This window comes from Lemur catta, chromosome 21, assembly GCF_020740605.2.
Source record: "Lemur catta isolate mLemCat1 chromosome 21, mLemCat1.pri, whole genome shotgun sequence".
Lineage (NCBI taxonomy): Eukaryota > Metazoa > Chordata > Mammalia > Primates > Lemuridae > Lemur > Lemur catta.
The window spans coordinates 8,184,695-8,200,990 of record NC_059148.1 but is presented as its reverse complement, the minus strand read 5'-3'; the positions used below and the strand labels follow the sequence as shown (position 1 = coordinate 8,200,990).

The 16,296-nt window shown below is 43.3% G+C and overlaps 1 protein-coding gene across 1 annotated transcript in view; it reads right to left on the bottom strand.

Moving 5' to 3' along the window:
• PIWIL3 (piwi like RNA-mediated gene silencing 3) overlaps window positions 1-8,618 on the bottom strand; it is a 37,520-nt gene extending 28,902 nt beyond the window's left edge. Inside the window, exons 1-8 of the mRNA XM_045535109.1 lie at window positions 8,535-8,618; window positions 7,682-7,689; window positions 6,276-6,379; window positions 4,247-4,363; window positions 3,491-3,702; window positions 2,847-2,965; window positions 2,190-2,270; window positions 1,356-1,556 (exon numbers count right to left, since the gene is read on the bottom strand). Of these exons, the coding sequence (XP_045391065.1) occupies window positions 1,356-1,556; window positions 2,190-2,270; window positions 2,847-2,965; window positions 3,491-3,702; window positions 4,247-4,363; window positions 6,276-6,379; window positions 7,682-7,689; window positions 8,535-8,618 (926 nt within the window). The remainder of the gene's footprint in view (window positions 1-1,355; window positions 1,557-2,189; window positions 2,271-2,846; window positions 2,966-3,490; window positions 3,703-4,246; window positions 4,364-6,275; window positions 6,380-7,681; window positions 7,690-8,534) is intronic.
• Window positions 8,619-16,296: the final 7,678 nt, after the last annotated feature.

Here is a 16,296-nt window from a genome sequence, read left to right as displayed (position 1 = left end):
GTATTTTAAGGAAATGTCAGACTGCTTTCCAAAGAAGCCATACCATTTGGTATTTCCCCACAGCAGTGTGTGAGAGTTGGTTCTGGTTTTTTCCACATTTTCACCAGCACTTGTTAATATCTTTGTAATTTTAGCCATCCTACTGGACGTGAAACAATAGTGTGGTTTTCATTTGCATTTCCCTGATGGCTAATGATACTGAGCATTTTTTTCATGCACTTCTTGGCCATTTGTATGTTTTCTTTGAATATTTCTGGAGAAATGTCTATTGAGCTCTTTTGCCTATTTTTAATAATTGTGTTGTCTTAATTGTAAATGTTCTATATTCTAGATACCATATATATAAAGAACTCTTATGATACATGTAATTTGCAAATATCTCCCATTTTGTCAGTTGTCCTTTCACATTTGACAGTGTACTTTGAACAAAAGTCAGCTTTTACTTTGGGTGAAGCCCAATTTACCTAAGTTTTTCTTTCATTATCACCTGTGCTTTGGTGCCCTAAGGAGGTTTAGCTTACCTCAATGTCAAAAACGTTTACTCCTATATTTTCTAATAATGTTATAACTTTTAGTTTTTCCATCTAGGTCTATTGAGTTAAATTTGAATTTTGTTTATCATATTTGGAAGCAGCAGGTGGATATTCAATTCAGTTGTCCCAGCAACATTATTGAAGAGACTATTCTTTCCCCTATTGATGTGCCTGGATGCCCTTGTCAAAAGTCAGTTGACCATAGTGCGAGGGTTATCCCCCTGGACTGTTTTATTTCACTGGTCTATGTGTCTATCTTTTAGGTCAGTGCCACGCTATCTTAATTACTGTAGCTTTGCAGTAAGTTTTGAAAATGGGAAGTATGAGTGCTCCAACCTTTTTCTTTTAAGATTGTTTTAGCTGAGTAACTGGTTCCTTAAATCTGTTCTCTTATAAATTGAAAATTTCTGGTGTGGAAAGACTATTCTCTTATAAATTGAAGATTTCTGGTGTAGAAAGATTTCTGGTGGAAAACTGCTGATGAATTATAATTAAGCACTACTTTTTAAAATAGCGAGATGCCTACAACAAAGAGGGAAAGGAAGAAATTCAGAAGAAGCATACCTTGTTATGTGCAAGCCAGGGTTCAGTACAAATGAATTAGCATTAGAGGTTGTAAGAACAGCAAAGCTTACAGTTGACTCATATTTTTCTCCAATGTTATATAACCAGATGGGAAAATGGTCAAATGATTGTTGCCATTCTCATGCAAGAAGTGTTATGTCCACTCCTATACTTCAACAGTTAGTGATTAGAAAACTAGTAAACATCTCTTCTGGAAAAAAGATTAGATTAGATAGGTTTTTTAAAAAGCAGACTTACCTTGTCATAACAATTGATCCAACTAACTTATCAGCTACTTTCTCTCTGATATATTCTTGATTTTCTGTAGTTATACTGTTCATTAAGTCATAAGCAGTTTGTATCCGGATCAGTTTGTGGTTCACATCAGCACAGAGAGTAATGCTGTTTTCATACTGAAGAATAGAAGTAGCATAACCAGGCCATATTTCCAACTTGACTCTAGAATCAATTACATGAGGGTATTAAGTCCAAGCTCTTAACATAAAGCCATGGGTTTCAGGGCCTGAGCTCTGGGTTTAAAATTGGTACTTAAGAGTCAGTGAATTCTAATTCCTTATTTTTAGTAATAACTAGTCTTTTGAAGGACCTTCAAATAAAGATTTACTAGGTGCTCTACTTACTTGTAAGTATCATCTTTGTTAAGCCATTTTTATCACCCACAAGCTAAAATATATCCATATCTAGCTATAATGTAACTTCTGTATACTATAATGTAACTTCTGTATAATATATGTATATACCAACACATAACATACAGGTAGATATAATTTCTATGATTGAAAGTATTTTCAGGGATGAGTTACCCACATTTTGGGTGACTATTTAGGCATCCTATAAATGTTTACACACCAACTGAATACCTTAAGTTTTGTGTTTATCATGCTAGCATTTTTAAAGTGTATCTTTTCACTTTATTTTAGATTTACATTAAACTAAAAAAAGTTCCCATAGCCAGAAATGCCATTTAAAAGGCCATCATTTTTAAGTGATACCGCCTCAAATGAAAGTAACCTTCTCAAAACATTCTACGGTTCAGTGTGCAGAATATAAAGGTTTCCACTTTATACAAACTGTGTTTCGCCAAACTTCACCGCCTCCGTGTCATTGTAATAGTTGCGACCAACTTGTTTCCAATCCATCGACTTCAGAGTTCTAGAAATTAAAAGAATAGGCTCTGTTAAAGTACAGTGCATGTAATTAAGCATTTGGTACCACACATAAGTATACATTAAGGGAAAAAAGAAGTCTGTCAATGGCCTGGTTTATACTATCAGTTAACACAAAGTACCTGATAAGTAAATCACTTTATGAAGTGGACATTAAGGTTCACTTAACCTCAGTTTTTCTGCCTCCTTATACAACAAAATACTGTAGAAAAGCCATCAAAATGTCCTTCATTCCTAGAACTAAAATATCTTTTAGTAAACTGTGTCCCAAGTTTTGACTATTTGGCCACCATGGTGAGTGTGGACTGGAAAACAAGTATCCCTGCGCCAGAGAAGAATATGCTTGGCTACACATTTGGTGTCTGTGACTCCTCTGGACAGGGAGAGTCTTACTGGGGATCAGCTGCCGAACTCGCACGTCCTAGCTGAGGCCCAGGTATCACGTCATTCTCAAAATCGGGGAATATCAAGAACACAAAATGCTAGAAGCAAATGGCTACGTTCAGCATCACTAACACACAACACAAGTGAATATTGAAGGAACTATACATTTCTAACATACCTTCTAAAGAGAATATTGTAGAAGCGTAGGCAATCTGGTGCATTGGGTGTGAGTTCTCTGGAAAACTCGATTGTAACTGTCACAGTTAATTTTCCAGTCTCTCTGGAAAATACTGTTTTCTGAGGTAAGAAAAACAGAAAAAGTCAGGATGTTCTTAAGAAACACTAAGCTCCACTGCATATGAAATATGTGACCTGGCTATCCAACACATAATGGAGCAGTCTTTCCCACAGACACATGCATGTAGAAAATGGGATTCCCAAGTGTTGGAATATTTACTTTGAAATACTTAAGCTCCTATAAGTTACTTTGTTAGTATAAAGATTTATAGAAGAAAAGAATGAGTATTTCTCCAGATGTTTTTTTGGGGGCTGACATTTTGGAGGAAAAAAGTTATCTGAAACTTTGTTACCAGCATTTGAGGTACACTTTGCTGTTAAATTCTGGTTAAGCACTAAAATTAGAGCCATTGAGTATCAATCACCAAGTATGACACATAGGTTTTGTTAAAAGTCATTTGGTCGAGATCCTTAGGACATCTCAAGGAACTATTATACAGAAACAATGGGAGTCTTATTATATTAATAGTGAAGTGAAAATGCAAGAGAAAGAACGAAGGAAAATGTCAAACAATGTTACTTAACCGGCTTTCGTAGTTTATAAGGTAGTAATAAAGAGTTTCCATCAAATATATAGCATTTCCCAATTTCTTCATATTGAGAAAGTAAACTTGCACGGAGATTTCCACTTTCTATGTCTGGCTGGTAGTTAACGTTGTACTTATATGCAATCCACTGGGGACGAGATGTCACTCGAAAATGGTTTGCAAGTAGTCTTACCACCTGACCCTCTGAGCCTGCAAAATTGTGCCGTGTGCCAATAATGAAACAAAGTGACTGATTTGATCTGAAACAATTTGGACACTACAATATTAAAAGCCAAAGTTAGGTCAAACAAGGAGATAAACAGATGTCTGTATGCACCTGGTATCTAGAATGCCCGTCAATTTAGGTGAACACTTCTGCAAGCATACATTAAGTTTAAATGAGATTGAAGTATTTATCAATAAAAGTAGATCAACAACAAAACAAAACCTTTGTGGAAAAGATTGACTGTGTATAATGCTATTTAATTAAAAAAACTATCTCAGTGCAACCAAAGAACCGGGTCATTCTATTTTAGGAGCTAGAAACAAAAAGAGAAAGAGTCCAACCAGGATTCTAAAACAAATTGTCATTTCTACAGAGGTGAATGTTATCACAGAAACATGTGAGGGTGAGAATGAGGTACCTCTACTTACAGTGATGGTGTGAAGCTTTATAGAATCTCTTAAATACAAAGTTCTTATCAAGTGTAAAATGAACAGCTGCATGACATTGAGTTGTTACAGGCCGGCATACCCGTTTTTGAGACTCGAACATGTTCCATCCTCTGCCTGGTATTCACCACCAGGTCTTGAAAAACAGTCCTTTGCTGCAGTGATACTGTCCGCAATTCAGCTGCCAGCTCAAGTTCTTCTACGAGTAAGTGTAAAAGCCATGAATTTATACAGTAAAAAGGGAACTATAAGTATAAAGGATGATATTAACCCCCAGCTCTTCAGTAAAATGGTTAAGGTTGTTGAAGGTAGAAAAGATGCCGCCTCAGGATCCAAATATCATTTCAGTGATGAGTTGCCAGAAAAGGGTAATGTTACCCAGAAACCTTTCCCAGTGAATCCCACCAGCCCGCATCAGTGGCTGCCTCAGCTCTTTCACTCCTGCCGCAGCACCTGCCCTGCTTCAGCAGGTGTTTGTTCACATTAAAAGATTACTGGAGGCTGGGCGCAGTGACTCACGCCTGTAATCCTAGCACTCTGGGAGGCCGAGGCGGGCGGATCATTTGAGCTCAGGAGTTAGAGACCAGCCTGAGCAAGAGCGAGACCCCCGTCTCTACTAAAAATAGAAAGAAATTAGCTGGACAACTAAAGATATATAAAAAAGTTAGCCGGACATGGTGGTACATGCCTGTAGTTCCAGCTACTCAGGAGGCTGAGGCAGAAGGATTGCCTGAGCCCAGGAGTTTGAGGTTGCTGTGAGCTAGGCTGACGCCACAGCACTCACTCTGGCCAGGGTGACAGAGCAGGAGTCTGCCTCAAAAAAAAAAAAAAAAAAAGATTACTGGAAACCTTGGTTCTGGCTCTACAGCTTTAAGCCCATCCCCTAGCACTACACTGCTCCCTCATGGGCAAATCCATGAAATTGGCTTTTTGTTTTGTTTTGGCTCCCCCACCTGCTCCTACTTGAAATTGGCTTTTGATACAGAATGACTGATCTAGCCTTTCTAGATCAACTGAGGAAGGATCCTGTATTATTACATTCTAAAGTTTCTATATTATAGAATTAAGTATTTTACAAAATCAACATTTGAATGACAGCTCGAAGCGGTCTTTCAGTAAGAAGTGGGGCGTTGGGAAAGACAGAAATGCACCTGTTATCTGGAAATCTGGTACTCTCAAATGGCCAAGACAGTCCATGGCTTGGGTTACCATGATGGTTTTCTTCAAAATGTTACTTCTAGGAAGCTATTTCTGGTTTATAATGATCTTACAAAATATTAGTCTCAATTTCTATAAGAGACTAACTACATTTTACACATAAAATTTAATACAGTTTTGTCAAACTTTCGACTAGTTCCAGATACATCCAGCAGTCAAACTCATATTAAAGTTTCAGTGGAAGAAAAACGGGCATCCTGTACTGGCACTTGGTGTACACCCTGTACTTTACATATATTTAATCACAACCTTTCAGAGATATGATCAGCTGACAAATACGTTTTAATTTTATGTATTCAAAGATATAGCTTCATTTTATAGGTTCAGGATTTTATATGATTTTGTTAAAGTATTTACCTAAAATTTTTTTAGTGTTTAAAGCTTTGACTTATCATAAGTTATTTTGCTGTGAAAGGCAAAGTGGAAAATCAGGTGTGAAGTTTAATTGCATTAGCCAAATCCTTGGCAAATAACATCTGAGCTTGTGTGCTCACCTGTATAATGAGGATGGCCCATCGCCCACGAGGATGGTGCAAGGTAGGTAAACACTTAGCTGGGCAAAGAGCTGCTCAACCTTTCAATGCAGCGATTTAAGAAGTCAAGAACATGGTGGTATTCCTGTTGTTCCCAGTTAACTGAGAGTTATCATATGCAAATGTATTGTCTAAATTCAAAAAGCAATTACATTGAATTGGCTAGTCAATAGTGATCTCCTTTTAAGTTTTAAAACATAAGGTGGAGGAAACACCGACAGCCAGATAATTCACTGCAGGAAGGGGGAGAGGCACAAGCTTCGCATGCTTCCCGTCCTGCCAAACCTCACAGGAACCCTGAGGCTCTATCTAGAACTTTCTGTCGCCATGGTGGACCTTCACAGGTTAAGCATGCCCTGCCTCTCCTCATATCCCCCCTCCTTCCTTTCACCTGGAGGCCGGGATCCTCCTTCCGCTCCTCTTGGTGGCTCAGGCTCAACCACTGGGCCTTCCTCTCGCCGCGTCTGTGGTTGGGGCCAGGATGGAGCGGGCTCCGGGGTCTGCATGTTTTCCGAGACAGAAACAAGGAGTTATGTTCCCTATATGTCCGTTTACCCTCCAGATGGCACTCTCAGGGCACAAAGCAAAGGACTGTCTTCTGCAAAGCTCATGGTCCAGGGACATAAAACAAATTTTAAGGAGTAGTGTATATAGCACCTTGTGTGGTAACTACTAGGGAAACAAGAAAAAGTAGAATGAAACAAAGGCAAATGAGGACTTACCGGGAAGGGGTTATGCGGGGGCAGGACACGCCAGTCAGAGGGGCAGAGGTGGCCTCAGCGAGAAGGTGACATGGAGTAAATGACTTGAACGAGGTGGGTGAATTCACAAAGCTGCACAAGCCACAAGTGGGGAAGAAAGAGCACAAGTCTCCAGGTAAGGGTGTCCAAGGAAGAGCAAGGTGGCCAGTCGTGTGGCAAGAAGAAGGTGAGTGAGAGGGGGGACCGTGAGGGGAAGGGAAGGGGCTGCTGTGAGGAACTTGCCTCCGACTCAGAGCCTGGGAGCCCCTCCAGGGTGCCGGCTGGAGGGGCCGCATGGACACGTGTCAGCTTTCATGGTGGGAACAGAGAATGAGACAAGGACGAGCAAGGCGGCCAGTGAGGAGGCCACTGCTGTGTCCAGCAAGGACGTGGGTGGTTGGGCCAGAGGATGGGGTAGAGGTGGTGAGAAACTGTCAGATACTGGATAGGTTCCGGGGAAAAAGACGACACCCAACAGCGTCCCCTGGTGGGTTCTGCAAAGGGATTGAGGTGAAGAGGAGTATGGGATGAACCCAAAGCCTGTGGCCTGAGCAAGTGGAAGAATGAAAAGCTCTTTCAAATGAGGGCTTTGACATGATGGGGAGGGCAAACGGGGAGTGGGAGGTGTCCACGGGCATCTGTGGGGTCTGGCTGGAGATACAAACATGGGATCCTGTCCACTGACTAGACAGCATTTAATTTAAAGTCTTGACACTGGACAACATTACCAAGGCAGTGCGTATATGTAGAAAAGAGATGAGGCCTGATGGCATAGCGGAGGGCAAGGAGGCGAACCCCGAAAAGGAAAACAAGCAGGGGTGGCCAGTGATGCAGGAGAGATCGCCTAAATCCCGGGCAGGGGGAGTTTATCAAGCAGGAAAGAGGGCTCCACTATGCCAAGTACAGGTGATAGGGCAGGTGCCAGGATTGGTAAAATAGAGGGAGATCCAGGGAAGGTTTCCAGCTGGGTGGGAGTAAACTCAGTGGGATTGTGAGCAGACGGCAATGATTTAAGAGAACACACACCTGCTGACCTGGGAGAAAGAAGGGAGAGTTGCTGGTGAGATGCCCCGGGATAGAGGATTGGCCAAGAGGCTCTGGGTTTAAGTAGAGGTATTTGCTGTGGGTAGCAGCAGAGCCAGTGCCCTGGAGTCTCAGGTGAGGGGCCAGACCAGGGGTTTGCTCATGAGTGAGGAAACAAGGCAGGGAAACCATTGACGTTCTTGTCAGATGCTTTATCTGTCTCGGTGACTTAGGAGTGGATGTCAAAGGCTGAGATTAGGACTGGGAGGAGGGGTTGAGGTTTGAGGGCACAGGAGGAGGAGGAGAGGAGGGGAGCAGTCATCACAGCAGAATGAGTGCATTTGGATGGTGTCACTCGACTGCCGGCAGTACCAGATGCCATTGGAGGTTGTCAAGCGAGACCTCCGTCCCGGCACCACTCTGGGTTCTGCTGTATGAATGCAAAAGTGGATGTGCAGTAAGAGAAGGCAGAACATAAAGCAAGGATAATAAGTTCTACACAAGATTGGAAGTTCTATCCAACTCAGGCTGTGCAAGTACTTTAATGAAGTTGCTCCTTTTGAGGTCACTTCCAAAGACGGGAAGTCATTAGCTGAAGCAAAAAAAGTTTAGAATCTCTTGCATCCACTCTGGGTTGAAAGTAAGTCTGTTGTACATGTGAAAAACCCGAAAAGGAAGCTGTCAAGGGCATATCCAGGTAGACAAAACCTCCCCATCCCGTCACGCACAGCCCCTGGCTTTTCTTATGAACTTTTACCGATTCTCACTTAGCAGGACAGAACTCCACACACATACTCCTTTCAGCACAGGGATGTATCTTTTGCATAAAGGAAACAATTAACATTACAGGGCTCACCGCGGCCGCTCCAGGTGCCGCCTGTTGCTGGATCTCCCGGCTGCGGGCTCTGCCCCGGGCGCGAGTCCTGGCCCTGCCGGTCATCGTGGTCCCGAAGGCGAGAGGCCCTAGAAGAACACGGTTACGTTAGCCGTCTCCGGAGTTGCCCGGTGTCTTGGTGGATTTCCTGCGGGTCACTCACCCGCAGATATTCCGCTGGCCGGGCAGCCCCTCGGGCGAGCCCCCGGCAGGCAGGGGGGAGGGGAGGGGAGCAGGTCCCGCGGCGTGGAAGCACGAGGAGAAACTGAGGAAGCCGGACTGTTCGTGGACCCACCCAGGCAGGAACGAACCCAACTCACCCGTTCACCCGGATTCGCCCTCCGCCACCCAGACACCTCCCGCCGGGCCCAGCCTCGGCCCCCGACCCCTTCCCGCGGGGCAGAGCGCAGCCGAGCCACAGCGCTCGGTGACGCGTAGGAAGTTACTTCAAGCAAAGCAGCGACTTTGGCGGCTGCACAGGCCTCCCCGTCGCGCCAGCGAGACTGCCCGTAGCTGACGGAGAAGGCGCGGCAGGGACAGACGCGGCCGGGTGGCGCACCGCTGGAAGCCGGGGGCGAGGGCGGCCCGGGGCGGTTCTCCGCGCCGGCTCTCAGCGCCGCCGGGGCGCCCTCGTCCGTGCCCGGCGGGCGGGTGCCGACGGCCCGGAGCGCAGCAGGGGCCCGGGCGCCCGCGGACCCTCGCGGCCACTCACCCCCGGGCCGCCCGCGTCCTCCCGCGGCCCCTCGGGCCCCGCTCCCGCCGCGCGCCTCGCCCCGCGGGCTCCGCAAGTCCGCAGCGTCGGAGCGCGGCCCCTCCTCCCCCGGGACGCAGCCGCGCAGGGGCAGGACCACCCGGCCTCCCGGCGAGAGGCCAGCCCAGGGTCGGTTTCCGTCCTGCCGGCCCAGCCTCTTATGGCACCGCCTCCGTCTCGCCCGAACGAGGCCAAACTCAGCCGCACCTGGCGGGTTCGGAGAGGCCCAGAAGGCTCGGAGAGCCGGGAGCGAGGGCGGCTCTCCCGGCGTCTCACTCCTTAACCATTCCAGGATACACCCGCCAGGTGACCTTACAAAACGATGTACACCTGGAGCCCCAGAATGTAGCCATTACCGCTTAATGGCTTTAACCAAATCCCTGATGTTGCCAATATTATTGATGCAGCTGCTACAACCGTCCTTGGCTCTAAATCTAGATGCATCCGTAATTACCTCCTTGGCACAGATCCTACAAGTGAATTCCCTGTGATTTGTAAGCTGTTAAGTATTTTGGATCATTTTTTTAAAAAAAAACCTTATGTCTGTTAAATTCATTTTTTCCTTGATTGCTTCCAGGTTTCTGTCACTCTTTGTCCTTGCCAGTTAAGTTTTTTCTTTTAAATCACAAATTCTTTTAATATTTTTATGGTTGCCTTGTTTTGTACTCAAATCCTTGATGCACACACTGAATACCCATTGAATTAAGAGAGAAATGTTTAATAGTTATCAGACACCTTTTCTTGACTAACCTTTATCCTACTAACTGCTTTGAAATGCCAGCATTATCCTACAGAAACCTGCGTGTGTCCTCGGCTGTCGCTGTAAACTCAATTGTGCACTGTCTGTGGTGCACCAACCGCACGTTGTTTCATTTACTATATCTTGAAAGTATTCTAAAGACTAGAAAAACCTGGATCTGCTAAGCACTTGAAAATTCCTGGCTGTTTTTTCAAATGAACTGATTGCGCTGGACTCCAGAATATAATAAATTCTGCTGTCCTGTTACTGTGGGCTTGTATTGATTTTAGACACTGGTTTAGATTCTCCAACTTGCAGAGTCCTCGGAGATTTTCCTAAGAAATCCTAGTGCCCGCAAGTGATCCCAAGGAAGACGCCTGCAGTGTTCAGCTTACTGGTAAGAGTTAGTCATAGAAACCAGCCTTAAGTGTCTGCTGGGTAATGGCCGTTCTCCTGTGTTTTCTGGTTTGTTTAAGAGTCTAGTTCAGCTTGTGGGGGGTAAACCAAGAAAGGATAAGGAGAGAGGAGAAAACTCCGGGGCAGTGGATTAGGTGAGGCACTCTCAGACATCGCTGTGGGGACAGTGTCCTGCCCAGAACCTGTGTGTAGCAGGTGCTCATTAAATGTTTTTTGAACCTGCATTAATCACACGTGGAGCGCATCTTTCAGTGTGTACCTACCTCCTCATGATACCTGGGATGCTAGTAGGTCATCTTTAATGCCTGTGAGGGAAGTTGTACTTACAATTTTGCTGCCCACTGGTCTTACAGGTCATGTGACAGATTTATCCTTGGGCACCATGCAGTTTATATACCTGTGTATTGTTGGTCTCTCACCAACAGATGGTGAGGGCCACGTGGGAAGGAACTTGGCCTGTTCTTTCCCAGTTCCCTCTCCGTCACATACAGTGGTGCTTGGCAAAGAGTAAAGCATTCAATTAATATGTGAAGGGATAATCAACGGATGGATGGGTGGTTACATTTAATAATGAATCCAATAGCAAACCAGTCTACCTTACAACTCTCATAGACAACCCCAAATGACACAGAGTTCTGATTCTCCTTAGTTCTGAAGGGAAAAATGCAGAAAACTGCTGGTCTTCTTTGTGGGCAATAAGAAGAGGAGGGCAGTGAAAGAAAAACTAGTGTTTGAGCTGGTGAGATGAGGATACACAGGCAAAAAGCAGGTTACTAAACACAGTTGGATATTTATATATCAGATGTATGTCAGAAATATATCAGGTATGCACATATGTTTATTTATTTACACTTGCAATGAAAAAAAAACATTCACACACCAAATAAACCTAATAAAAGCCAACTCATGGAAAAGCATAATGAAACTGAAGGTGAAAAATACATAAAAGTAATAAATAAAATGAGGAAGTAGTTCTTTAAGAAACCAATATAATGGCTAAACCACCATGCAGCCCAGTTAAGGCAGAAAGGGGAAATCACAAAGTTGAAAAGAGAATGAAGAAATGGCTACAGAGAGGTGAAATGGGGACAATTATCAGAGAATCATTAGCACACTTCTGCAAATTAATGAAGAAACCTGGGTAAAATGAATAGTATTCTACAAAAATAGGCTGCAGAGAGGCCTGCCTTTCCCACCCCCTGTGAAACCACACCTGGCAGTCTCTCCCCTCCCCTCCTTAATGTCCTCCCTCCTCACCAGGTGACATGTTCATAACACCTCATGACCAACTGAGAAGAAACTGAAAAATTCATTTAAGAACAAAAACTGATGTAAGAAAATACAGAAATGCTTAATATCGTGTCTATTGGTGAAACTGAATTTGTAATTAGATATTTTTTTTTTTTTAGACAGAGTCTCACTGTGTTACCCAGGCTGGAGTGCTGTGGCGTCAGCCTAGCTCACAGCAACCTCAAACTCCTGAGCTCAAGCGATCCTCCTGCCTCAGCCTCCCGAGTAGCTGGGACTACGGGCATGCGCCACCATGCCCAGCCAATTTTTTCTGTTTTTAGTAGAGATGGGGTTTTACTCTTGCTCAGGCTGGTCTCGAACTCTGGACCTCAAGTGATCCTCCTGCCTTGGTGTCCCAGAGTGCTGGGATTACAGGCGTGAGCCACCATGCCTGGCCTGAATTTGTAATGAGGCACTTTCTTACACACACACACACACACACACATACACACACACACCCTTGGGTTTACCTTGTGATTTTATTAAGTACTTATGAAAGAAAGAATATAAGTATTACAAATATTATTTCAGAAAATAGGAGGGAACAGTTTTACATATTTTATGGGGCCAGTAGTGCTATCATACCCAAACCAGACAGAGATATTGCAAGAAAAGAAAACCATAGACAAGTTTCCTGTGAGAGGAACACCAGGCACGGCAGTCTGCACACACTCCTGACCACTTCTCCTAGAGCCCCACCAGGGCGGCGCTGGAGTTTAAACACTGGTGTAGATCCTCCAAGTTGCATAGTCCTCTAAGAGTTTCCTAAAAATCTACGATTTTTCTAAAAACCTCTCTCTAGCCACTCTTCAGAGCGAGACCTCAAAGCCAAATGAGGGGAAATCACAGCATCTACACTTGTCCCCACAATGATGGTCCACTCAGCAGCCAGAGTAATCCCTTGAAATCTAAGTTTATGTCACTTCCCTGCTTAAACCTTCCAATGAGTCCCACTGTACTTTCTCAGATACCTACCTATTCTGCTGTGGACTGAATGTTAGCATCATCCCTCCAGAAGTTATATTTTGAAACCCTAACCCCTAATGTGGTAGGTACTTGTTGCTGGAGACCTTGGGAAGTGAATAGGGTTCGATTAAGTCATGAGGGCAGAGCCCCCATGATGGGACTAGTGCCCATATGAAAAGAGAAAGAGACAGGAGATCTCCCTCTGTGCATGCCCTGAAGGAAGGCCACGTGAGCACACAACCAGGACGAGGGCCCTCAGCAAGACACTGGCTCCACTGGCACCCTGGTCTCAGACTACTGGCCTCCAGAACGGTGAGAAGTGTTAGTTGGTGTAAGCCACCCAGTCTGTGGTAATCTGTTATAGCAGCCTGAGCAGCTGAAGACAATAACTGGTACCAGGAGTGGGATGATGCTATAGCAAATACCTAAGATGTGGAAGTGGCTTTGGAACTGCGTAATGGGTAGAGATTGAAAGATTTTTGAGGTTCATGCTAGAAAAAGCCAAGAAGATAGTTCGAGAAGCAACTCTGATGAGGGCTTATAAAGAAAAGAGGAGAGCTGAAGGGAAAGCTTCCAGCTTAGAGAATACATAAATAACCTTGCATAGAATGTTGGTAGACATACGGACACGTTCTGGGTCATCCCCCCTCATCGTGAAGAACAGCCCATGTGTGCAGCCAAATAGCTCTACAATCTAGTCCTGTAGAGTCTTCAGAAGTCTGATCATTTTTCTTCACTTCACCCCCTTTTCTCTGTTTCCTTTAATCCCAGCTGTCAGTGCTTTAATATAATCCCATCTCTATTCTTGGCTTCTGTTGAGATTTCTGATTAGGGCCACATTTCACACCCACACTAACCTCCTTACTGAATGGTCGCTCAGCCCCACCTTCAGTGTTCTCTTCCGAGCATGCTTTCTCAATATTTTTACATGCACAGGATGAGATTTTCTAAATCTTTATGTTGTGGTTTTATTTTGCTTAGCAATTCTTATCTCTCTTCCTGCATTTTACTATAAGCAGTCAGGAGGAAACAAGTTGCTCATTTAACACTTTGCTAAGAAATCTCCTCAGCTAAATATCCAATACTATTACTTGAAATTTCTACCTTCCACAAAACACTAAAATAGAAACACAATTTAGCCAAATTTTTTACCACTTTATAACAAGGATTGCCTTTTCTCCATTGACGAATAACATGTTCCTTACTTCTGTCTTAGGCCTCATCAGAACGATGACTTTGAGGGGTTCAGCACTTCGGCGCAGGAGGTCAGGGCAGATGTGGTGGAAACAGCAAGGCAATGAGAGTTAGAAGTGGAGCCTGAATCTGGGACTGAATTGCTGCAATCTCTTGATAAAACTTTAATGGATGAGAAGTTGTTTCTTAGAGAAGAGCAAAGGCGGTGGTTTCTTGAGATGGAATCTACTCCTGGTGAAGATGCCCTGAACATTGTTAAAATGAGAACAAAGGATTTAGAATATTCCGTAAACTTAGTTGACAAAGCAGTGGCAGGGTTTGAGACAACTGACTCCAATTTTGAGAGAAGCTCCACTGTGGGTAAAATGCTATTACACAGCATCGTATTCTACAGAGAAATCTATCCTGAAAGACAGTTGCTCAATGTGGCAAACTTCACTGTTGCATTCTTTTAAGAAATTGCCACAGCTGCCCTGACTTTCAGGAGCCAGCACCCTGCTCAGTCAGCAGCCATCAACACTGAGGCAAGACCGTGTACCAGCAAAACGTTTACAACTTGTTGAAGGCTCAACTGGCCCTTAGCATTTTTTAGCAAAAAAGTATTTGTAATTGAAGTGTGCATGTGCTTTTAGATATAATGCTATTGCACACTGAATAGAATACAGCATAGAGGTGTAAACAGAACTTTTATATGCACTGGTAAACCAAAAATTTTGTGTTAATCACTTTATTGTGACATTCACTTTATTGTGGTGGTCTGAAACCCAATCTAAAATGTCTCTGAGATACGCTTGTTACTATTTTAAATGCATTAGTCTCTTAAATTATGTAGAAAACAAAATCTGGAGATACTAACTAAAGTTACAATAATACCAGCGGATTGTTTTTTTAAAAAGTATTAGACTCAAATCACATAGAAAACAAAGAGTGCCATTATAAGTCACTATACAACAAAAACTGGTTTTTACAGTTGCCCATGAAGTTACCTTTATTGAGATCTTTATTTCTTCATATAGCCTGCCAGTGTCCTTTCATGTCACTGAGTTACTGTCAGTGTCCTTTCATGTCACTGAGTTACTGTCAGTGTCTTTTCATTTCACCCTGCAGGACTCCCTTAAGCATTTCTTGCAAGATAGGTCTAGAGGCAACAAACTCCCTTAGCTTCTGTTTATGTGGGGATGTGAAAATTTCCCCCTCACTTTTCAAGTACAGCTTTGCCAAATGTAGGATTCTTGGTTGACAGCTTTTTTTCTTTTAACACTTTGAATATATTGGCCGATTGCCTTCTAGACATCAATGTTTCTGCTGAGAACTCTGCCCATGATCTTACTGGGCATCTCTTGGCATGTGACGAGTCACTTCTCTCTTGGTGTTTTACAGGTTCTTTTTCTTTGACTTTGGAAAGTTCAATTATAGTGGGTCTCAGTGTTGGTCTCTTTGAGTTCATCTTACTTGGAATTTGTGGAGCTTCTTAGACATTTATTTTCATGTCTTTCATCAAAGTGGGAATTTATTTCTTCAAATATTCTCTCTGCCTCTTTCGTTCGCTCTCCCTCTGCGGTTCCCACAATGCATATGTTGCTTCACTTCCGTGTGGCCCTTAGGCTCCATTCACTTCAATCTTTTCTTTTCCTATTTCTCAGCCTCAATCATTTCCATGGTCCTTTACATTTGCTGATTATTTCTTTTTCCTGCTCAAATCTGCCTTTGAATGAATGAATTTTTCTTTTCAGTTATTGTAATTTTCAGCTTCAGAATTTCTTTTTGGTTTCTTTTTAGGCTTTCTTTCTCTTTGTTAATATTTCCATATTTTCTTTACTGGATTTTAAATGCTTGGTGAGTAAAAACTATTAGATTTTATCTGAGTTTTCCTTGCAGAGTGTAGCACAGTGGCTTAGGTAGAGTAAGTATTAAGTGATTCAAGGAAAACACAAATACACTTCTTAGAGAAGTGTAAAACATTAGGGAAATGTGACTTTTTTTCCAAAAATCCAATGTTAACTTTTCTCTAAGGATGACATATCTGTCATTCTTATCAGAATTACCTAGCAGCAAATATTTATGGCAACTTTAGAGTTTAAGAATGCTTTTGCTATCTGACTTCATTTTAAGTTTCATGATAACCGTATAAATAGACACTATTTTTCCAGGTTTACATTCTGTTTTATTACTGCCATGGACATTTTGCTAGATTAGAGACATGGGTAGTCTAAATTTTTAAATGGTCTTTTGATATATATGGTGCATACAGGACATATTATGTATTGTGATATCACCTGTAAGACAGGATGTCTAAGGACACTTCCAGCATAGCCCTCTGGGCCCCTGGCTCCACCCTCTGGGCCTTGGTTCTGCCCTCTGGACTTTTGTCACTGCTTTCTGTGTCA